Source organism: Astatotilapia calliptera, chromosome 2 (assembly GCF_900246225.1).
Source record: "Astatotilapia calliptera chromosome 2, fAstCal1.2, whole genome shotgun sequence".
Classification (NCBI taxonomy): domain Eukaryota; kingdom Metazoa; phylum Chordata; class Actinopteri; order Cichliformes; family Cichlidae; genus Astatotilapia; species Astatotilapia calliptera.
In genome coordinates this window covers 10,550,248-10,574,770 of record NC_039303.1, presented here as the reverse complement: position 1 = coordinate 10,574,770, position 24,523 = coordinate 10,550,248, and the positions used below count along the sequence as shown (strand labels likewise).

The following is a 24,523-nucleotide window of genomic DNA, read 5'->3' as shown; positions in this document are numbered from 1 at the left end:
TGAGATCTAAAACCTGCAGGACACCGGCCCTCGAGGCCTGGAGTTCCCCACTGCTGCTCTAAAGGACTTCCTTAAACCTGACCTGTGGTCATGTTTATTTATGTATTTGAACTTTATTGGTAACTGCTGCATTTCAACACAAAGATCTGGACTTTCTCTTCCTTACACTTTCCAAACAGAAGTGTGCAGTCATGCACGATGCCAGACTCGTGCTGAGCAGCTGTGGTGTTCATGGTCAGAGTGATGTCACAACATCTGCTTGAATTGAAGGAGACGATACAGATACTCTGCCAGTCAGCCACGATAGCTCATGTAACATCGTCTCATATCTTGTTGAATTCAATTGTTTAAATCCACAAACACGAGCAGCACAGCTCAGCTGGTCAAAGCCTGATCACAAAGAAAATGGAGCTCATAGTTGAAACGATTGTCACTGATTTATAAGCGATTCCTTTTCCCACGCGGCACCGCTAATACCAACCTTAAGGTTCCCATAACTGCTGAATCCTTGTTAACTCTTCTTCACTTTTACTTGAGTAAAGAAGTTAAATCAGTGCTTTAACTTTAACTGGAGCATTTTTAACACATTTATTGCTGCTTCGACTTAAGTGATCATCGTGAGTGTTTTTGCCACCTCTGCTGTGATTTTTGTTCCTTCTCGTTCTGCATCCTTGTTTATAATCGTGGATGTTTGAGAAGTTCAGAAGTAAAAACACAACTTCCAGGTGTTCTTTTTTTCACGAAGCAAGAGAAACAACAGCATTTATCCGCTGCTTTCTATTAATAAAAGGTTTCTTATCGAATGCATGAATGATTGTCCTTCATTTGAAGAACATAAGTGGACAAGACAATGCAGTTTTTGTTTCCTTCTTCATGAAAGTCAATCATCCCATGACAAGCACAAAGTGTCAGGAGTGGTGACGTGAAGAAGACCCGAATGCAGGACAATGAGGCAGCTGACATGAAGATAAACACATTTTTATGACCAAAGAAAAACACCCAACAACCAGGATACTGAATACAAGTCCACAAATACACACAAGGAGCTAAACTGGGGAACGAAACAAAGATGGACAAAACAGAAGGGAAGGAAAACTGAGAAAGACTGTGGAGACTAATGACAGTAAAATTAAAGAAAATTATATCATAGACTAGAAGTCATCTTAAGAACAACAATAACGTTACCAGAGTCACAACTTCAACTATTAAAACAGCAGAAAAATCCAAAAGGAAACTAAACGCCAACATTATAAACCCACAGTCCAAAACTCAAAAGATATACAAAGGGCGAAAAAACAAGTTTTAATAGCATCAAAAGCCCACAAAAAACTAAAGCAGTGATAAAGAGAAACAAAATCACTACAAAGACACACAGAAAGACCAAAAAATACACAAAATATCCACAAAAACAAACAACAACAAAGAACCATGAAAGAAGCACAGAAGACATGGAAACAACATAAAACAACCATGAAAGCACCACAAAAACAGACCCATCAGCTTCATACTGTACAAAGTATTTTCACTGTTGCATTGATTGGATGTAATCAGAGTTTTTCTGAATTAAAACAGGCCTCTTAACCTTAAAAGCTCCTGTGTGCGTCTAAATGGAACCATAAATATGATCAAATAAAGGTGCCTTTATTGTGAGCGCACAGGTGGAGTGTTCTGGGAGATGAACTGAATGAACAGCGGTTAGCTCGCGAGGGTGGCCGCCTGACTCGCGTCACCATCTTCCTCTCACACCGAGAGCATCGGGCCTTCGGCGGGAACCAAATTACGGCGGCTATATGCTCGCATGCAAACTGCGTTAAAAAGGAAGAGTCAGCGCAGACGTGTTCGTCTTTTGCTCGCTCAGACTCTGAAGTGTTTAAGGAGCAGACAAGTTCTGCATATTAAAGTCCATTTTCTCCGAATCATTAAGTTTTCAGACTGATGTAGTCCCTTCCTGACAGCCGTTCGTCTCACTTAAACTCTGAAGAGCGTGGACACAAATCCATCACAGCTGATGTATTAGCTTCTGTTTGCAGGAACGTTTCACTTTGCGAACTAATTGCTCCCATGATGCTTTAGGGTAGAGGCTGGGCTGATGTGGTAAATCTGTACACTTCTCTAGTGGTGCACAGGTGAACAAACTAATTTCAAACACCTAAAACCAAGAACTCAAACCACACAAAACAAGTTTTCGTAGCTAAAGCTAACAAAATGTAAACCTATCCTTGTGATTTGTAATATGTTAAGTTAAGTTTTTGGTACCTAAACTTAACCAGTGACTGAAAGAAAAAAATTAATTTGCAAAAAACAAAACTAGATGCAAAACATGAAGGCCCAAATCTGGATGCTAGCCATGCAGGAGGATGCCCAGAAAGGAAACAACAGGTGGCATGAAGACGACCAGTGGTGTAATATAACATAGTCTAACTTTACTAAAGCACAGTTTAAATGTACTTGTAGTATTTATTACTTTTCATTCTACTAGTATAAGTCACTGTCCTAATATAGATAAACCTTCCCAGCAGACGTTTAGTACCTAAAATCATCACTAGCTGACATATACATTACTGAAGCCGTAGTTCTGATTATAGATTATATGAATATGAATTTAACTTAAGAGTTTTGTAATATTTGTTTCACATATTTGGTCTTTAACTCGCGCCACCACCACAGAACTCTTATTTCATCTCGTCGTTACTGAATCTAAAAACCTGTTTTTGTGTTTGTGTGTTTGGATTTCAGGTGTTGTGACTCCATGTTTGATGAAAATGACAGCAGTCTATCTCTCTGAGCTCCAACAGCTGGCAAACTAAATCAACTCGTTCCTGTTGTTTGAAGAACAAGTGCATCACTCAGCCCAGGTCTCAGCTCTTCTCATCAGTTAAGACTTGCAGCCCAGGTTCTGTCTGACAGATTTTCCTTCTGCATCGCATCTCTGAAAGCGGATATTTTCTAGGAAAGAACTGAAGATGATGTCTGCAGACAGAACGAAATCACAAAATCAGAAGATCTCCTGGTCTCTCTCTGAGATGAGTCCCAAAAGGGAAGAAGAACGCTGTTTCTTCGTCTTCCTCTGCAGAGATGTTACAGTCAGCTACCCGTCGCCGCCGTTTTCACACCAACTCGCTCCAGAGCGTGTGTCACAGAGAAAACGACTCCACAAGCTTCAGATTTCAGTTTCTTCAGAGGCGGTGAATGAAAATAGCTCATCAGCACACAGACAGTGAAGAAGAGGATGAGGTGTTTCTTTTTTTCCTTCTCCCTTCCAATCATCTTTTCTACCTCCCTCCCTGTCCAGTGTTACCACAGGAACGGGGCCAAGGGGCGGAGCAGCAGTTCATTAAATAAAACGATGTCACTTCGAGCTGTGTGTGTGTTTCCTTTTAAGATGGCTCTCTCAAGGAGACAGGAAGGCGAGAGGACCAACTTAAGTGTGTGTGTGTGTTCAGTATGTGTGTGTGTGTGTCTGGTTAGGTTGCTCAGAGACTCATGAATTAGCCACGACAGGCTGACAGATGCCTGGGGAGATGTTAAACACACGCACACACACACACACACACACACACACACACACACACACACACACACACACACACACACACACACTGACTGACATGCATGCATAAATACAAATGATTAGAGACACCCACCAGTACCAGCTTTCTCTCATTGCTGGAGCTCATAAATCACATACAAACGCACACCTGATTGGACTGTAAAGTTGACTATGTGGACTTGCACACCTATCTTTGTGGGGACCCTTGTGTGAGGACATTGCTGAGATCCGAGGACAGATTTTTTTAGAAGCAGGATCTCTACAGTCTTTGGTAGATGAGAATTCTCCAAACTGATTTCTATTCAGGATTTACTGAGTGTTGTATCCATTTATATAACATGCCTCTATTAATGAAATCCAGAAACAGCGTTATTTATATGACCTGATCCAGATGCTCTAAATATGTCTGGTTTTCAAGAGTCCACATCTACTTAAAGAAAGTTGTGGAACACGTGCACACACACACACTCGTTTTCATATCTTAGTGAGGACATCTATTTGAAACAATGCTTTCCCTAGTCGCTTACCCTAACCCTAACCATAAAAAATTAATGCCTAACCCTAACCCTTACCCTAAACCTAACCATAACCTATTTGAAACCCTGACACTAAAACCACATTCTGAGCCTCAAAAATGGCTTCAAACTCGTGTGGACGGGCATTTTGTTCCCTTAAGGGCTGTTGGTCCCCACAAGTATTGTAGCATGCCAATTTTCTGTCCTCACAAAGATGTCTAAACATGTACAAAGATATACACACACACACACACACACACACACACACACACACACACACACACACACACACGTTTGCTGACCTGACTCTCTCCTTTGGGTCTCCGAAGGACTCTCGGAGTCGGGAGAAGTCGGGGTAGAAGTGGACCGACGGAGAGATGACCTCCAACAGACCCGACTGAATCTCTGCTGGAAAACTGAGAAACAAACGATCAATGTTCACACCAAACCATGAGCTCCCTCTATGACAGGAGTAGGCAACTCCAGGCCTCAAGAGTCAGCGTCCTGCAAGTTTTACATGTGCCCTTGATCCAACACGGCTGATTGAAATTGCTAAACTACCTCCTCAACATGTCTTGGAGTTCTCCAGAGTCCTGGTAATGAACTAATCATTTGACCCAGGGTGATATCTAAAACCTGCAGGACACCAGCACTTGAGGCCTGGAGTTGCCCGCCCCTGCTCACAAGCTAAGGACAGAAGAATAAAACAAACATGCACATACATAAAGCTGTTCGGTGTTCACATTCACAACTCTACACAGAAACCAAGATTCCCTGAAGTCAGCTATGGGGCCAAGCCTGACACAAATAGGTTCGTATGGGATATAAATTCATGTTGCTCTGTGTTCACTAGGCCAAGCTAACATGACATGGTCAGCAGTTTGGAGGTGCTCCACAAATACAAAGTCAACACATTCCAATATGTTTGTTTGTTTGCAGTTTTTGACTTAATAATGCAGTCAAGCTTGTTGACACGACTGATTGTGGGCTGTGTGCGCTATAATTTACTGTCATGAGGCAACAACTCATTCACACAAGACAAAGATTTATTTATACAAACTGTAACTTGTCCACTGTGAACAGTGACTTGATCCCACAATACAATAAGTTCACATATTTGAATTTCAATATATAAATATTCATGATGATATGTAGTGTTTCACTAATAAACACTAATCCAGAAGATTAATATTAATCAGCATATCAATCTGTTATATTTTATTTTCAGAAAATTAGGAAAGCGGCGTTTAAATCCAGCCTGATGTCGTCTTATACATGCAGGAATAGTTCCAGTCCCAGTCTACTTAACAGTGGTATTGTTATCTCAGCTGAAAATGTCCATAAAAGGGACGACACACACACACACTCATGTTGGCTGCAGTAGTAACAACATCCTGTCATGCAGGTTGACTTACAGGCGCTTCAGGTTGTCTGCTACACTGCTGGCGTACTGTTGGTCAGCCTGAAAACACAGAAAAGCAGTTTAAGTCTTGATGTGAAACTCACAGCTTCGAAGCATCAGATGACTCATCAAGAGTGATGAAGTCAAGAATTCATCCATATAAGCTGCACTACACGCTCAAGTTACTTTAAGGTAAAGACTTTATGAATTTAGAGAGAAACCCAAACAGAGAAGCACTTCTGGGGTAAGAAGGATCTGAGAGGAGCAGCCATCTGCCAGGACCGATTTGGGGTGAAGAGAAAAAGGAGAGAGAAAGGAACAAAATACACACTATTTATTGATGTGCATCAGTGGCATATAAACACTTGGATGGTAGAAGGAGGAAGTTAAAAGTGCTCATACATCATAGGCAGGCTCCAGCAGCCTGAGCTTATAGCAATTTAAATAAGATCCAGTCCTAACTGTAAACTGTTGTGAAAATCAAGGTTTGAGCCCTTAAATCCCAACTGGGAGGTGTGATAGCTGAAGGCTCTGCCTCCCATTCTACCTTCACAAACTCTAGAAACCACAAGTGAGCCTGCAGCCTGAGAGGGAAGTGCTCTTTCAAGACAATAAGAGAAACAGTGGGGCATGATTATTCAGGTTTTTGTACATGAAAAGAAATATTTTCCTTTAAGAAAGATTTCATATCCAAGTGCTGTTCATTCTCTTCACTGCCCTATAATAAGGGCATAAAAGCTCAGTTCCATGCACTGCTGCAAGTGTCTCTCTCTCCCAGTCATTAATGCAGAATGGGTCCAAACAGTAAAGGTTACCATTTAATGAAACCATGGAGAGTAAAAACACAGCATCACTTCGAAATAGTTAGTCAGTTATTTCATAATGAGGCGCACCATGAAATTAATTTAATAGCTTAATTGTTGATGTATTTGCATGTTTAAAGTGAGGTAATTTACACTAAAAGAGCTCAATTTAAAGAAGTAGACAGCAAACTGAGAAAACTATAAACAGCAGGAGTCATAATAAGTCTAGTGTTTGGTGTCTCTGCAGTTTCGTGTGATTTTGTAGTCTAGTTATCGCTCTGTGGTCTTCAGGCCTGTCTCTTCGTGGCTGTTTAACATCTGTTTACAGCAACTGCTCACATGTGTGAAGTAACTGTGCATCACTGTACAGCTGTTTTATGTTGTTTAGCATTTCTCTGCAGCCACTGTGTTAACAGGCGGCACCGAAACACTTTTCCTGTCTTGCAGAATCATGCTCATGCCCAAGTATCTCCGACACGCAGTGTTCAAGTTCTCACTTTTTCTTGTTGTGCACAATAACACACAAATGCACACACTAAGTGTGCATTTGAATGTTCACAAATACACACGGGAGGCTGAGGTCATCTCAATATTTTAGTTTTTTCCTAAAACACACACACACACACACACACACACACACACACACACACACACACACACACACACTTGTTCAAGCTCAAACATCAACAAGTTAAGAAATCGGTAACATCAGAGCTCGACCCAATCAGGGCACAGATGGACTCCCTGTGGGACCCAATCATCTGGCTCTGAAGGTCACAGCACGGTCACATGTATTTCCAGCGCGCTTTTCCGAGAGTTTGTGGTTTGTTTTGGCATCCTGGAGGTGCCAGCTGGGTGGAGCTTACCGCAGAGCTCAGTGTTAACGAGAAGCAGACGCCATTAGAGCCTCTCGCTGATGAAACAAACACTAAAAGTATGACACATATTTTTATAGGACCATATTTTATTAGAAAATGAAAGGGAAAACTTCTCCACTATAAGAGAGGCAGGAAGGGCTTGTTAAATCGATGTCACTGACATGGAGCCCACAAAGTCTGAAATAAAAACTGGGCTGATTAGAGAACGAGACTCAGGTGGACAGTCACAGGAAACCACGACAGAGAGCTGATCTTTAAAGGTGAACAGAAAACAACCACAGCATACTAATACTACAGGAATCTGAACAATTAGCAAGAAGTACGACACAAGGAAACTGTACTTATCACAAGAAACCCTAACCAAAGGATCCATAACTCATAAGAAAAGATTAATAATAAAGAAATCAAAACAGGAAATCCAAACTCAGCCTAACAACAATCCAAAAAAGAGGAGTAGAAACCAGGAATCCCAAAGTGACTCAAAACCCTGGGACCACAATCAAGAGACCATGACATAATTATGCAATTTTCCAAATTTTGTTGGTATAAATGTTCTGGTTTACAGCCGACTGCTGTGTCTTTTCCATGTTTATCATAGTGGCCTAGGAGCCTAGTCATGACACCATTAACTGTTATCGTACATTAAATTGTAGTCACTTTAAATGGTAAAGAAAACACCACAGACTCTGATCTCTGACGCTGAAGCTAGAGGATCTTTTCATCTCTTCTCAGCCGTCTCTCTTGTATTACCTTTCAGCCCTATTCTGAGTCAGGTGACAGAGGAGATGATTGCAGACCTGTTCGTGTGAAATAAAGGATGTGTGGTGGATCTGTCGGGGGCCGGGACACCAGGTTGGGCTGTGTCACATGCTCCTCTGCATTTTGAATGGAACATGCTTTGGTCATGCAATATTCATGTTACACTTCTTTAAAAGCTTTAAGTACTTTCGTTCCTTGTTCGTCTGCATAAACAAACCCTGCTGAGGCGCCATGTGACGAGTTTATCCGAAACCCAAAACCCCGAACCTGAACAAAAGTTAAATTAAAGCCAAGTTTTTAATTTTAATTTCAGCCTGAATCCAGCAAGTAAAGCTGAAATCTGTGACTATGAGATAAAAACAAAAACATTGAGAGGATTTTAAATATTATATCAGCCTGGAGGAAAAACAAACACAAGCATCCAACTGAAAAACAGATAGAAATTAAATTGCAGAACAGAAAGTAAAGGAAAAATAGCAAGATGGAAACAGCAGAGCAGAGAAATGTAGCTGGCTCTGAAACTGATCTGAGTTTATAAACCAGGGAGTCTTCAGCGGCAGCTTATAAACTCTCCAGTCAGTCTACTGCAGTAGATGCTTGCACAACTTTGAGCTTTAGTCTCGGTACAGTGTCCTCTACCAACTCAAAGCTAGAGGTGTTTTTGTCCCAAAGAAATTTACATGCCAAACACTTTGCCTCTGGGGCTCTATTCTGCTTCCAGTATTAACTATTGTTAGCTTAAAAGTAGACGACAGCTGTATGCAAAAATGATCAAATATATTTTTCCCAGTTGTAGGTACAAGGCAGGGATAACTCTTCTTTTGTTGTGCCAACTGAACCACTGGCTCCATCTATAAACCACTGCCTTTATACAACTGAAAGTCTTCTTGCAACCACAGGTGTCGCCCCCTGTTGGCCAGTAAAATGAATAAAGATTTAGGACACTTCCTAGTTGGTTTCATGTTTTAACATCTGTAATCTACACAGTCTCTGGCTGATATGCATGAATTGAAAGCTATCTCATGGAACTGAAAGTGCCAATTCATCCAAACCCCCCCTGGTCATTTATAAATTAGTTTAGCTAACATGCAAGATAGCCAAGTTATAAAGCTAGCCCTAACTTGATGTCCATGTGACCTTTGTATAGTATATACACTGCTCTCTAAGTTGTTGTACAACTTACATGATAGACAGCACATTCAGACCAACATAGCATTAATCTGACTCTTGCTCATGCAAACAACAGATTGATGGCTGGAAGTCGCATAATGGGTGCAGTTAATAATGATGGTTTTCTAGAAGTTACAGTGAGCTCCTTTAAAGAGATTATCACTACTAATGGGCTTTCAGGTGAATTTGAAGAGATGCCATAAAGTACTGTGAGATTAACCAACACAGTATTGGATTGGATTTGCACAAATGAGATTTGACAAAACAGTAAGAAGAGATATGAACTGAACTAACATGAGATGAGAAGCTGTGAGTGGGAACAAACAAAGACAGTATAAACTGTGACCTTCATCACTGTAAAGACACAAACACACTGACTTTATTTATTAAAAGAGCATACAGCATACACATTTCGCAGATTGACTTTAATGATCTAATGTGTGAGCGCGTGCTCACACACACACACACACACACACACAACATCATTGCTTTACCTCCCTTGGGCAATTAGAGGTTACCATTAGCATGGAAGCTAAACACGGAGAATCACTGACATTATCGGTGTGTGTGTGTGTGTGTGTGTGTGTGTGTGTGTGTGTGTGTGTGTGTGTGAGGTTCATTAGCTAAACCACTGGCCTTTAGAAACCATGCAAGGAAGCTCACGCATCAACACACACTCACTCTGATGGCCAATTATCCACGCACGTGTTTCCATCACTTCAGAGGACATCACTTGGACTTAGATTCTTTCTCAGAGAATGAACTGAACATAATCAAATCAATTCTGTATTTGATTTTCTTTTAATATCATCGCTGTAATTGAGGTTGGGAGGTAGTGCAGTAAAGTAATGGGTGTGGCAACACAGTTTTTGATGCGCAACAAAGGTACAACCAGCCAGTGTATAATTCAAACATACTGCAGTTATAGCACGCAACCAAATCTAGCCTTTAGCTTTACCCGAAGATCACTTCATGTTTTTAACAAAAAACACAGCACAACAGGACAGAGGTTTTAGTGCCAAGGCAGGAAGTCAACATATGCTTAGACATACATATTAACACATACCCCCATCGCCCGATTGAGGCCGGGGAGCCATCCGGCCGAACCTACTCCCCCACCGCCAGTGGGAGAGGGAATCAGCCCGGACAGCTGGCACCCCCAGGCCCCGGCCAAGCGATGGGGAGGTGAGAGTTCAGGCGGCCGCCCGCGAATCCAGCGGCGCAGGCAAAGCTGGTTCGGAAGTCAGACACGTGACAGGTGCACCCGGCGCGGCCGGCACAAGCGTGAGCCCCAGCTCACAGGTGGCTGGGCAGAGGTGTGGCGTGTACAGGCCTCTGGTGGTGGTGAGGCCGGTCTGGCGAGCACGGCGATCTCAAGCGTGGCGCCCGCCTCGCTCGCCAGTTCCACTCGAGCAAGCTCCCCTGGCACTGGGACCTCCAGCTCCTTGCGCGGCCCCTCCGTCACCGCTGTCACTCCCTGCTGGAGCAGCCCATAGCGCGACTCCTCCGTCACTACTGCTCCCTCCGCCGCCACTCCCGGCTCGAGCAGCCCCTCGTGCAGCTCCTCTTTCTCCAACCGGCGCAGACCCTCGCGCACCTCGTCTGCCGCCTCCGGTTGGAGCGGCTCATCCACCACTCCCGGCAGGAGCAGCCCTTCACCTGGCTGTTCCCCCTCCTCCGGCAGGCGCAGATCCCCGCGCGCCTCGTCTGCCACCTCCGGCTGCTGAGGTGCCTCACGCGGCTCCTCCACCGCTTCACTGTCCTCGGGACACACCTGTGGGGGTGGCGCCCAGGCCCAGAGCAGCGCCGCCAGCTCCCCAATCCTTTCCAGGTGCCGCTCGGACTGGTCCTGCAGCTCTTCCTGCTGGCGACGCACCTCCGCCGCCTGCTCCCGCTGGGCGGCCGCCATTTCGGCCACCCTCTGGGCCAGCTCCTCCATTCCCTGGCTCCGATATGGACCCGCCGTGCTGCCTCCTGGGTTTCGGCACCAATGTGGCGTGAATAAGACACGGCGGGACCACGGAGCAACGTTCAGAGTCATCTTTATTTACATCTCACCACACCACAACACCCCCAAACCCCTGAGTCCCCGTGTTTTTAACTAGGCGGGCGTGATTAAGGATGCCGTGCAGGTGCGTCCGCCCTCCCTGCACGGCACCGCAGACCACGCCCCACCACATACCTATTTCACATAAACCTTTAAAGGATAAAGATTTAACTTATGGGGACTTTCGGTCACATTAAGGAAGACAAGTCCCTAAAGTGTGATTGTGATTAGGATGCAGGTCCCCACAATGTTAGTTATACAAGTTCACACACACTGACCTCGGCAATGAGGACCACGATGACGCAGTCGTCTTTCTCGGCGGCGCTGAGCTCTGACATCAGAGAGGTGAGCGTGTCGGTCAGATAGGAGTGGACCTCCCTCTTCACACTGGGAACCCCCATCACTATGGAGACTACACACACACACACACACACACAAAATTTGAAATGTTTGGTGAAGATTGCCTGTAATGTCCCACAATATGAAAGGTCCAGATGGAGAAGCACTCACTGGTAATACCAAGCAAATAGACACTACCAAGGATTTAGGAGATCCATTTATTTTGCAGGAAATAAACAGAGCCTAAAGCAGCCAAGGAGACCTAACATTTTCCCAAAACATACACAGAGTCAGAAGCATTGATGCTGTAAATATTTCCAGCAAATACACAGAGCCAGTGGTTTAATTAAGGGATCTAGGAGCACTGAGTATTTCCAGTATGTACACAGAGCCTGGATGTGAAAGAGTCTTAGGAAGAGAGACTGGTTAAACATAAATATTCACAGGAAATAGACAGAGACAGTGAGTAGACTGACATTTCACAATGAAAAACATTTCTAGGAAACACATAGGTAGTTCAAGGACTGTAGGAGTGGAGAATATTTCAATTCCAAGAGCCTGGGAAATTTTCAGTGTTACCAACAAATACACAGAGCCAGGCCAAATATATTGGGATAGGGCTATATATACTTCCTGTTAAGCCATTTCAAATTAAAAGATGTTCAGGAGGTTTCTTATATTCATTACATTTGTGTTGAACATAAGAAAGAAAGAAGAAAGAAACTTCATCAAAAAAGACTAGACAAGGACACACGCAGGCACACATACACACACGCAGGCACACACACGCAGGCACACGCACGCAGGCACACGCACGCAGGCACACACACACACACACACAGGCACACACACACGCAGGCACTCTCACACACACACACACGCACACACACACACACACACACACACACACACACACACACACACACACACGCGCACACACACACACACACACACACACACACACACACACACACACACACAGGCCATATTTCTGCACATTTAAGTCTTTCAGTTTTAGTTTAATATGTTTTCCTCCCCTTGATGCTTCAGAAAAAGAAAACACTTCGTGCTGATCCTGTTTTGTTTCAAAGCTTTAACATATAAATCAGATTTGTGTCTCTCTCTCTCTCTCTCTCACACACACACACACACACACACACACACACACACACACACACACACACACACACACACACACACACACACACACACACACACACACACACACAAATAAATATATATAATTTCCTTGCTGTGTTTCTTTTCTTGGTGGTTATCTCTGTCCTCTGCTGCACCATAAAGCACTTTCCACACGACTAACCCGTTTTAGTCAGGGCATCATAAATTTATCTGACTGCTTGTGCGCACGCACACACACACACAGAAATATCTTCCATTTTCTGATGTGTTTGTTCTCTGTGGTTTTATCTGTATTTATGTCGTCTGTGTAAAGCAGAGTTGTCAGAAAATGGTTTACTAAGCAGAAAAAAAGCTTTAAAAATAAATTAGGCTTGACACACACACAAACACGCACACTTCAGGAGTGACCTTGGTCAGCCTGTTTGATCACAGCTCTGTATTTATTCGCCAGAGGATGTTGGGTTTATAAGGGGGCCTCGGTGAGCTGCTGCCCCAGGAGAGGAGCACAGTGCCTGGGCTGTTGGTTCAGCCAGGACCCCTTGGCCATAAGAAGGCTAAGACAGTTTTACCAAAAAGACTGAGATCCATTAGACTTATGCCTATGTACCTTTATATAAGGCTTAATTTTAGGCTCTGTAATATTAACTTTAGATCTTTTTATATAAAACAAGATCTTGCCTTTATTTAACCTCAAAGTTTCTAAAGATTTAAAATCTTTTTTCAACAAAATTCAAATCTTCTTCCAAGAAAGCAGGCTATTTGCAGGCTGTGAAGATTATTAAATCAAACAAACTCCATGCAGGTGTGCTTAGAAAAAGGTGTGATGGATTTTACCTCCAGTGCGTCCCTGTCCCAGGTGCACGGCGGGCTGTAGGCTGTCCTCTCTGTTCAGCAGGTGAGGAAGATGATGGAAGATGGAGGGAAGCTGCAGCACGTTTTTACTGCTGCTCACGTTCCACAGCTTCAGCCTCGTCTCCTCTGCAGACACACAGAGGCCAAACCAGGAGAGATCAGGTCACGTTTATTCAGGTCTCCCCGCCGCCAGCTTAAACCGGCTGAATCACACTTTCATATAAAGTACTTAGAAACACGCCTGCAGTTGGAGTGAAGTCGGAGTAAACTGAGCACGCTAACAGATCAGATTGAGCTTTATCTCCTCTGAACACACACAGAGTAAATTACAGCAGATAAAACAGATCAGTTTAAATGGCTTACAGAGGATTCTTCACATCTTCTGACTGAGCACATTATTCAGTTTTTGCTTCGTGGCAGCGAGACGAGGACAGAAACGCTGCATGCTGAGTGACTGCATGACTTCAGGTCTCAAGGGCACCTGATTTATTTTAAATGTGGGGTCCAACAAAAATTGCTTTCCAGATCATGAGAGATGAGAGGTGTGTCGCTGGAGCAGACTGTGCACTTTACCAGCGCAGTCTATCCCAACACTGTGAAAGGTATGACACAGGACTTAGAGTGTTTCACCCAAACCCCTAAAAGTGGCTCTACTTAACCCTCGCCATCAATGGCAGACCTCAGACAGTGTATGACTGCAGTGTTTCTTTGTAAGGGAAGCAAACTGGTAATGAGATATTGTTAAAACTTTATGTTTTCCTTGAGACATCTCAGCATATTTTTAAAATAAATAATTAAGATATTTTAAAAATGTACTGAAACTTCTTTATACCAAGAAAAGGGAACATTTGTAAGGTGTTTTCTGAAAAGCTGCAGTATAGGTTTAATGGTTCAGTTGTGAAGTAGAATGAGTTTGACACCCCAGAAGGTCGAGACTGTTTAAAAGAGAAGTCAGTATCACAAATTTAATCAGGTCAGCTTTTGATTTTTATTGGTCGACTGAAGGAACAACACTTTAATCAGAACTCGTGTGAAACGACCTTCAAAATCAAATAAAGTGTAAAGATAAAGGAAAAAATGACAGCACTAAAATAGCTGTAGATGTCAGTACGATGATGGGAAAAGGCAAATTCAAGATATAAAACACAGTCCCGATCAAAAGTTTAAGACCAAAAAAAAAAAAGGTAAATGGCCTGTATTTATATAGCGCTTTACTAGTCCCTAAGGACCCCAAAGCGCTTTACATATCCAGTCATCCACCCATTCACGCACACATTCACACACTCACACACTGGTGATGGCAAGCTACATTGAAAGACCACTTGAAAAATGGCAAAAACATCATATTTTGCGTGGTTGGAACTTAACAAGGTTCCAAGTAGATTTTCAACATGCAACAAGAAGAAATGGGAGTGAGACAAAAGTCATGCAATTTATTGATAACAACGCTTAAAATGAAACAGGCTGTTTTACAGCTGATCAAAACTGACCCGAGAGACTGCTCCAGGTGCGGTTGATGTCTCTGAGCGCCTGCTTCTCGGCGATTGCCCTCTTGATCTCCTCCAGGACCAGGTTCAGCTCTTTGGAGCGCCGCAGGTTCTCCTGCTCGGCCGAGTGGAGGCGCTCCCTCAGCGCCAAGAACTCCCTCTGGTAGATATCAACCACATCTCCTGCATACGAAGAGGAGAGGAGGGGACGAGGTTATTACATGAGTTCACCTGAACACATGTAATTAAAAAAAGAAAAAAAGTCCCACAAACAGCAAAAGCAAGAATCCACTTGATGCCTTTCTTTGAAAAAACAATAAATTGCAGTAAAAGCAGTTTAAGTCTGTCCGTCCAAACTCGCACCATTGATGTAGTGAAACGTTGACATGTGGACATCAGAGATCAACATCTCAAACTCAACATCTGACCAAACACGGTCACAAACAACCATCAACATCCAGGACCAAAAAAATAAAACTAACGACGAAGCAAATAATGATATCTCGCTTGCACGGTATGTACGAAGACTTACAATCGGCTTTTTAAATGTTTATGTTGCACACTGTGGGTCAGGTGGAAGCATGATGTCCTGCAGGATTGACCATGAAGTTGACTGAAAGGTGCCAAAACCTGCAGTTTCTCAAACGGCCACTTCAACCTCCAAATGGAGTCGGCCCTCATTTTGCTTTTACAGTAAAGCTGACCAAGTGTTCATAATTTCATCCTACTGGATATTTTGATGGAAGTTTGAGAATTCTTGCGTTATACAAAACCATCTATTCCAAATTTAAAGAAAGTTCAGGGTCTGCAGGGCTAACAATGGAATGATGCTTTTTTCTGCCGGATTGGACAAACATCAGGTAAACTTGTACTTGCTGTGGAGTATTTTTCTGCATTGTTCTTTTACAGGATATATTTCAATTTTAGTCCTGTGTCTATAATGAAGCTGTAATCTGACTCAAGCCGTGTGCAAACACAAGAAGTAAAATCAATACGGGTTTATTAATGGGCGCATGTCCCTGTTTTATTACACTTGTGCATATTCTCCGTCAGCGCTGAGTGGCAGACAGGAAAACAGAGACAGACTGAGGCTTCATGGGATTACTCTGAAGGCAGACAGAGCGTATAGGACTGTGCCAGATCGTCATCATCAACAGGTAGGAGGGAAAAAAGGACATAATCTGGGTAAAAACATGGAAATAAAAAGCTAAATCCTTCATCTGCCACAGCAAATAGCATCCGGCCGTCCATCATCCTGCCATCATCCCTCGCTGAGTTAATGCTATGTGGAGGTAAAGCTGCACTAATCCCTTTTGGGCTCACACGCAGACGTCCCCGTTCACTTTGTTCAGCCCTCCAGCTGTAATACATCCGACTGAGACTCCAAAATTAAGAAGTGTCAACATGAACAGCTTGGCCTCAACTTTTCTCAGCCTGAGCCTGCAGATAATGAGCTTTACACATTTTAATTTAACAGTTTTACTGAATTCGATATACAGAAGACGGAGGGCAGTCGGTGCGCTTACCTCGTCTACAGACAGAGACACGCTGTTATTTTGAACAAAGCTTCACACAAAGTGTCACCTGTTCCTATTTTTGTTTTGTTTTGTTTTACAGGAGACACTTTTCTATGTTAATCTTATCAGTTTTTTATTCATCATTTTATCGCCAAAGAATCAACAAAAAGGAAAACTGCATGAAGAGAAAGAGCTCACGTACTTCCTGACACGCCCACAGGGTTCACGTGACTAATTATTCTGGAGGAAGAGGCGCTCGCTCTTCACAAAAAGCTTCATTTTATTCTGTTTTTATTATTTTAAATCTAGAAACACAAATCTAGAAACAGAAAAAACCTCCACCTCAAACGTCAAACACGAGATAACTTCGACAAACTCAGCCGTACTTCCTCTCTTTTACATTTTCAGTTCATGACGTTTGTTCCAAACCATCAGTCGCAGCAGTTAGGACTAGTTTATGATTAGGTGTGGTTTTACTCAGGTGTTGCTCGTCTCCTCCATTCACCTGAATATCACTTTTATCGTTTTAATGTTTTTTTTATTCTTTGGCTTATGACACAGTTTGACCCTGATTTTACTGCTTTAATTTAATCTAATGTGCCGATTTTATTGTTTTAATTTAAGTCTTTTGTCATGTCAAGTGTACAGCACTTTGCTTTCAGCTGGGAGTTGACTGAAAGTGCTATATAAATAAATTGCTTGCTTGCTAATATGAACCTGAGCATTTGCTTCAGTTTAAAACACACTAAATTATTTTCCCTTTTTTCTATTCTTTCAGTTTTGTCTCCTGATTCTGTCTTAGTCTATTTTTTACCTTGTTTATTTTTTATACTTTCATGCTTGTTTTTTTTTCCATTTACCTTATGTTTTTATTTATTTATTCTACTTTGTGTACTATTATAAGGTGACCTTGAGGGTCTTTAAAGGTGCCTATAAATAAAATTTATTATTTTATTATATATTTTTTTCTGTTTTGGTAAAAAAAAACTATTTATTTAAAATTGAAATCTTTGCTGATGTTGGTATTATTGGATAGTAAGAGAAAGTTTGTGTTCAATCATTTTAAATTGTTTAATTATTATTCAATTACAATTGATTTTTTTTGATTTAGAGAGAAGAAGATCAAAGAAAAACAAAATCAGCAGGAAACTCAAAATCCCGATCTCTCGCTCCAAACGTCTTGACTTACTCAGATAAATGTAAGTGGCTTAAAATGTTTATATTTAATAAACAGGCTCCACTAATACGTCTGTCTTCCTGAGCATCTGTTCACAAACATTTAGGCATCAAATTAGTGTCCAAATTGTTGAATTAAAAACCAGAGTCTGTCCGACTGACCCTCTTCTCTCCATGGAAACAAGGTCCACATCTGTCCACAACCCCGACCAGCTTAGAGGAGCTAACGCTGTCATGAGTACACCATGTGGATACTACTGTGGTAACCACGCTTCACAGGATAAACAGACTCATGCACAGAAAGCTCTGAGTGTCCTCTGAGTGCCAGCGTTCGTTCGGCCTCAGATCAGCTTGATCCGAGGGATTCAGCAACACCTGATTTTTAATGGTTCAAATTTCCTGACCCCAAAGCTCAACCCGCCCAAGCTTAACAAGCCCCGAGCACTTCAAGCTCCCTGTAGAGTAACGAAGAAATGAAACTTGGTGATAAGGGTCAGGAAGTGTTTACAGCCGACACTTCAGACCTCACAACTTTTTACCAGACTGGTCTGGACGAACGCTAACCAGAGCTGTGCTGCAGTTTGTCTGTCAGCTGAACTTTAATAGCCGGAGAGTAAAATCACTCAGAAAGCGCCTCATTTTGCTGTAATTATTCCTGTAAACCCTCATTAATGAGAACAATGGTCACATCTGTTTGGCTGATAACTGCAGTGAATTTATGAGCGCGCACACACACACACACACTCCTCGCTGATGAGTTTTTAATGATGCTGCTGCCCAGTTATTTATCTGCGCTGATGAAATAATCTTCTTCCTGCAGCAGTTGGTCTGTTAAACAGTGAAACTGTGTTTCTGCGAAGGCTTTTGTTCCAGCAGTGGTTTCACATCCTTCGTAATATTTAATAACTGTAGAAATTTTGAGAAATATTTTCCGGGCACTATTAGACCAGGAGTTTGTTAGAGCCGACAGTAAACACCAAAAAAAGCTCAGTTATTAAAAGAGTTTATATTTTTGTGTAAATGGTTAAATTAAGCAGCACAGTAAACTCTATTGCCGTCTTACTATCGGAAGAGACATTTTAAACCCAAACAATCTGTATGGATACAGATCGCACAATGCAGGTGACACAGACTCAAACCTCAACACTACAAACAGCTGTAAATTACATCTATCACGACATGTCAGGACAATGCGGTGGTCTAGCTGGATGTTGTCACTGTGTTTATTAAACCTACAGTAATTCATCACTTATTAATGAATTTATTTATTCATTGTTTACTTTTATTGCCATGAAAACAACAAGTGTAAAGTGAGGGGAAATAATCTGTTAGCCTTTTTAGCCTAACTTTAAGCTACACGGGCAACTCTGAGTCCTACCAACAATAGTAAAAATATAATAGAAAGCAGCTTAATGGCTTTAAAAATGGCAAACGTGAAAAAGAAATGAAAGTAGGTGAGCTTCAGCTCAGTTTTTTAGGAAAGTCCAGGTGCAGATCAAGCATACCAGTGATGCCTCAGTCACACGGGCCTAGATACTGGCTGGCAGCTACTGGAAACAGAGGCTGCACTCATCACGGGGCGACCGTGGCTCAGGGGGTTGGGAAGCGTATCTGTAACCGGAAGGTCGCCCGTGTCCTGGTCGTTGTGGGCAAGACACTTTACCGCCTACTGGTGTTGGCCAGAGGGGCCGATGGCGCGATCTGGCAGCCTCGCTTCTGTCAGTCTGCCGCAGGGCAGCTGTGGCTACAACCGTAGCTGCCTCCACCAGTGTGTGAATGTGAGAGTGAATGAATAGTGGCATTGTAAAGCGCTTTGGGTGCCTTGAAAAGCGCTATATAAATCCAATCCATCATTATTATTATTATTATTATGCAATCTTGTGTTTTAAAACTACCTCTTCCCATGTATGTATGTTACAACATGGTACAAAACCCAAAAAAGTAGACTGCTAATCCAACTGTAAAGCACATGAATACATGTTATTATGATGTGCCATATATAAAGCCATTCTTTGCTGGATAAATGTGAAACATATAAAAGCAGCCAGACTCTCCGTCTCAGTATTGTCTAATATGGGGGAACCAGTGGAAGAGCAGATGCTCCATCCAAAGGTTGAAGCATACAGATGTTGTCCTTTAAACATCTGTATAGTCAAAATTCTTCAAAATTATGACGTTTGGTCTGTTGAAGAACTGAGGCGTGAATTTAATAAGAACAGCATACATAGATATCAGAGGTTTATCATCTGGTTACATCCAGCAAACAACGTTGAATTAACGAGGCACAAAACTCGGGACATGGGGCATTCACGTCTCACCTTTGACCCCCTCCTCCTCTCCAGTGACTGATGTCATTTGTGTGCTTGTTTTCTTTCAGTAATTAATCAATGCAAAAAGATCAATAACAGGAAACAACACGGAGGCACTAGTCTGAACACTGCAACAGCCTGAAAATGTCCCCACTTTGCACACGTCCTCATGCGAAAGGTCCCAAAACTCCCACGTGTCCTCACAAACATATATGTACAAGTAGATGTTCACACTTTTTCCCTCTATTTAATTTTTAAGCCTAAAACTGAAAAACCTGCATTACGAGTACCACACCGATTCCCCACAATGTGATTTCTGTACCCACAACTTTAGTAACACAAGAACATGCACAGAGAGATGGATAAACTAGGGCTGGGTATCGTCACTGATTTCTAGAATCGATTCAATTCCGATTCACAAGGTCCCGAATCGATTCGATCCACGATTCGATTTGATTCGATTCAATTCGAATCACTTCGATTCGAATCTGGGAAATTTTGACAGTCAGAAATATTATAATTCAGATCAGTACATTTACATATTTTTGTATCTATAAAAAGGAAGCTGACACACGCAAGACTTTATCACAGGTGTAAGCGTCACAGCAGATGCCTTTGTGTCAAAGTAGCTGAAGATAAAACACAGAAAAACATGAAGGTGGTTTTCCTGGCCTGGGATTTTATAAAAATATTCTGCAGTACATCAAAAACGAAAGAAAACCATTAATCAACACATGAACATTACGTCTGAAGTTACAGCGGTTTTATTATTTATAGAGACTCACGTCTAAGCGTTTTGCATTTTGCATAATTTTAAAAAGTTTGAATTTGTTCAGTATTGAACGGCAGAAATTAGGTTTTCTTTTCGGAAGAATATAAAACGAAAAAGAAAAAAAAAACGTCGGTCGACAGCGCTGTAAACAACGGCAGACTTGTGCGTAACAAGCAAGCGAATAATGAAGAAAACAGATTTTTAGACGGGAAACTGTTCTTGAAGTACAGAGAGAGAGAGACCTGTGCATCGTGGTCGAAGCAAAACAGTAAAAGTCAGAGTGAATACATGACGATGTTTATGTGAAGCGTAGTTTGGATCTTCTTTTGCTGCTGGTTTGGTCAATATTGTCTGGAGAGACATCAAACTAACACCTTTAGAAACAGCGCATAAAGGGCGTGAACACAAAGCGCGGACCCGACAGCGAGCCGACAGCTCGCTGATTCTGATCTGTCGGCTTTCAGCCCCGACTGTGAGAAAGGCGACAGATGACACCACCGTCATTGGGCTCATCTCTGACGGGGATGAGTCTACCTACAGGAGGGAGGTTGAACGTCTGGTGTCCTGGTGCAGCCACAACAACCTGGTGCTGAATGCCCAGAAGACAGTGGAGATTATTGTGGACTTCAGGAAGCACACAGCCCCACTCCCCCCATCATCCTGACTGACACCCCCATCACCTCTGTGGACTCATTCCGCTTCCTGGGTACCACCATCACCCAGGACCTGAAGTGGGAGCCCACCATCACCTCCGTCATCAAGAAAGCCCAGCAGAGGATGTACTTCCTGAGGCAGCTGAAGAAATTCAACCTGCCAACACGGACGATGATGCAATTCTACACTGCAATCATCGAGTCCATCCTCACCTCCTCCATCACCGTGTGGTACGCTGGAGCCACTATCAGGGACAAACAGAGACTGCAGCGTGTTGTGCGCTCTGCTGAGAAGGTGATTGGCTGCAGACTCCCATCTCTGCAGGACCTGTACACCTCCAGGACACTGGGGCGTGCAGCTCGGATCTCAGCTGACCCTTCTCACCCTGGACACAGTCTGTTTGACCTGCTCCCCTCAGGCAGGAGGCTCCGGTCCATTCGCACCAGAACCTCTCGCCACAAGAACAGTTTCTTCCCCTCTGCTGTTGGACACATGAACAATAACCACATGACTGTCCCCGCCACTAACACATGACCCTACGCTGTGTCACTGCATCATTTCATGTCTGGCACTGATCACCACCTGCACTCATGTATATATCTTTCTACGTAGCACTCATAATTCTTATTCTCATGTATATATGTTTGGCACTGATCACCACCTGCACTCATGCATATATCTTTCTACGTAGCACTCATAATTCTTATTCTCATGTATATATCTCATGTATATCTCATGCACATATCTTTCTTTCTACATAGCACTTTAATTCTTATTGTCTGCACTGAAGCACCGCAGCAATTTCCTAATGTTGTAAACCTCAACATCTGGCAATAAACCCATTCTGATTCTGATTCTGATCTGATTCTGATCCGTGGGTCGCGCTGTGTGTTTAAGTCTTTGTGCAGAATCCATGTTCCTGCTCTCATTTACTGTCTTAGCTGTTTGGTGGTTGTTGAAATTTTGTGATCTTTCACCTGAGATTCTGGCATTTCGGGCAAAATAAATTTATATTAAAAAATCGATTCAGGATTTTAATGAATCGATTTTACGTCATCCAAGCCAGAATCGATTTTAACCGATAAATCAATTATAAAAACCCACCCCTAGGACAAACATCACTAATACACAGTAATCCTGCACACTGTAATACCACAACACACACAATTCTGAGCAGAGTGTGGAGGGCAGACAGGTTGAGTCATACTGTAGTAATGTGTGTGTGTGTGTGTGTGTGTGTGTGTGTGTGTGTGTGTGTGTGTGTGTGTGTGTGTGTGTGTGTGTGTGTGTGTGTGTGTGTGTAATAGTATAAAAGCCACCGATCACAGGTAATGATATTACCCTATACACACACACACTCACGATGACTCACAGTTAATGGCCTTGTGGTTCTTTTAGCGAACAGGAAGAAGTACGAGGACTGAAAATCAGTTCAGCTGTTCCTCACTGATCAATCAATACATTAAATGCCAATCATCAGTCTGACATTTATCAGACCCGGATCTATACAGACCTGTATGTGTTTAAACGTGTGTTCTTAGGTTCTGAGGTTTAAACACTCCTATAAATATAAGTAGGTTCCATCATCAAAGAAACTAGGATTATTTTATTGTTTTTTTTACACGTTTAAGAGAAGATAACAGCTGACAAAATGTCAAAAAATGTGACACTAACACGGTGCCCTGCGGTGTGTTCGTGTAGTTAAAATATGTGCTTCAGCCCCGTAATCCCCAATCCAGCAACGACCTGAGGCTGAAAAACGAAGCCAACGTTTAGGTTGCAAAACCTGCAGCTCCTCTAACGTCTAAGTCCAGGATTCAGTAATTCAATCATTCTGAGCAAAATGCAACTGAAATGTATAAAAACAAAGGTTTATGAGTCTGAAGAAGAAGCTGGATTTCTTCTCCTTGAGTGCAACCAGCGCTTGCACCTTGCTGTGAGCGCTCTGGATTTACAGTTATGATTGCAGAGTTTGATGACGACTCGCCTCCCTCCTCGAGAGTGCTGTCAACTTGGTTAGGTGTTGTAAAGTTGTTTCTCTGAACCATGGAAATAATTCTGTCATCATGCACTTCGGTTGTCGTCTGTGGACCTTCTGGTCTTTTGGTGTTGCAGTGAATTTGTTCCTATCAATAAAAGAACCAGATTGCTCTTAGTCTCTAATGGGTTTATTTTGTTTGGTTTGCTACAAAATAATGAGGGAACAGGCCTCGCTTGGCCATGAAACTGCCAGTCAGTCAATCATCCAATTGCTGTATATAAAAATATAACAATGGCTGAAATTCATTTCTGTTGAACCCGTTGAATTAAAGCTGAATGTCTGCACATCGGGCACATCTCGACCGTCTGATTTAAAATGATGTGCAGAACAACAAAACCTATCGACTCTGTTCAGGTCCAGCAGAAAAGACCTTTTTTTTTTTGCACTTAGCATTTTTTACTTCGCTTTCTCTTCTTCTATTCTGTGCTGTAAAGCTTGACCCACTCAGAAGTCACCCTGACATACGTCCACTTCCAAACCTCAAAATCAAATTAACTTTTAACAGTTCATGCACCAACTCGTGCTCCTTTCCCCTTTTAAATGCCAGACTGTGCAGGACCTTCTTGGAAATTTCCTGTCATTTGAAACTTAATAGCGGCAGTTTGTGTTTTTTAGGAAATTTCTGATGCGGGCATCCAAGAAACGGGGAATAACAGGACCTGTGTGATGGAGTGTTACAGAAACAGAAAGCCTCACATGCAGGGTTAAACATTAAAAGTTGTTTTTACTGATAAATGTGTTTCAGCTGAGCTTTTACAGTCACTCCCGCTGCTTTCATGTTATGAAGTGGAGACGGCTGAGGACTGCTAATAAAGTTTTTATTTTTCAGTGAGTGTTCGGTCTCGTGTCGTGCTCACAGAGAGAAACTGGGCGATGCGTTCACATGGCTGAGCATCGCGGACAGATTGGTCTGGCACTTTTTAACGAGGTCCCTAATGAAGGGTCTTCCGGCCCGCTGGCCCCTTGTCTTCCTCTCTCCATCCTCACCCCCCAGCAGATGGTGTTTAATCAGCGAGTGATAAATGAGGGAATACAACCGTCAGCTGTCTCTGCAGTTCCCATCATTTGAACCAAATTAACAGTTATTAGCCCTTCATACACGATGAACACAT

At 42.6% G+C, this 24,523-nt stretch overlaps 1 protein-coding gene across 1 annotated transcript in view; it reads right to left on the bottom strand.

Moving 5' to 3' along the window:
• Positions 1-24,523, bottom strand: part of mgat4b (alpha-1,3-mannosyl-glycoprotein 4-beta-N-acetylglucosaminyltransferase B) — a 125,921-nt gene that overhangs the window by 40,812 nt on the left and 60,586 nt on the right. Inside the window, exons 2-6 of the mRNA XM_026184560.1 lie at positions 14,946-15,125; positions 13,438-13,581; positions 11,403-11,536; positions 5,481-5,527; positions 4,368-4,481 (exon numbers count right to left, since the gene is read on the bottom strand). Coding sequence (XP_026040345.1) covers positions 4,368-4,481; positions 5,481-5,527; positions 11,403-11,536; positions 13,438-13,581; positions 14,946-15,125 — 619 coding nt within the window. The remainder of the gene's footprint in view (positions 1-4,367; positions 4,482-5,480; positions 5,528-11,402; positions 11,537-13,437; positions 13,582-14,945; positions 15,126-24,523) is intronic.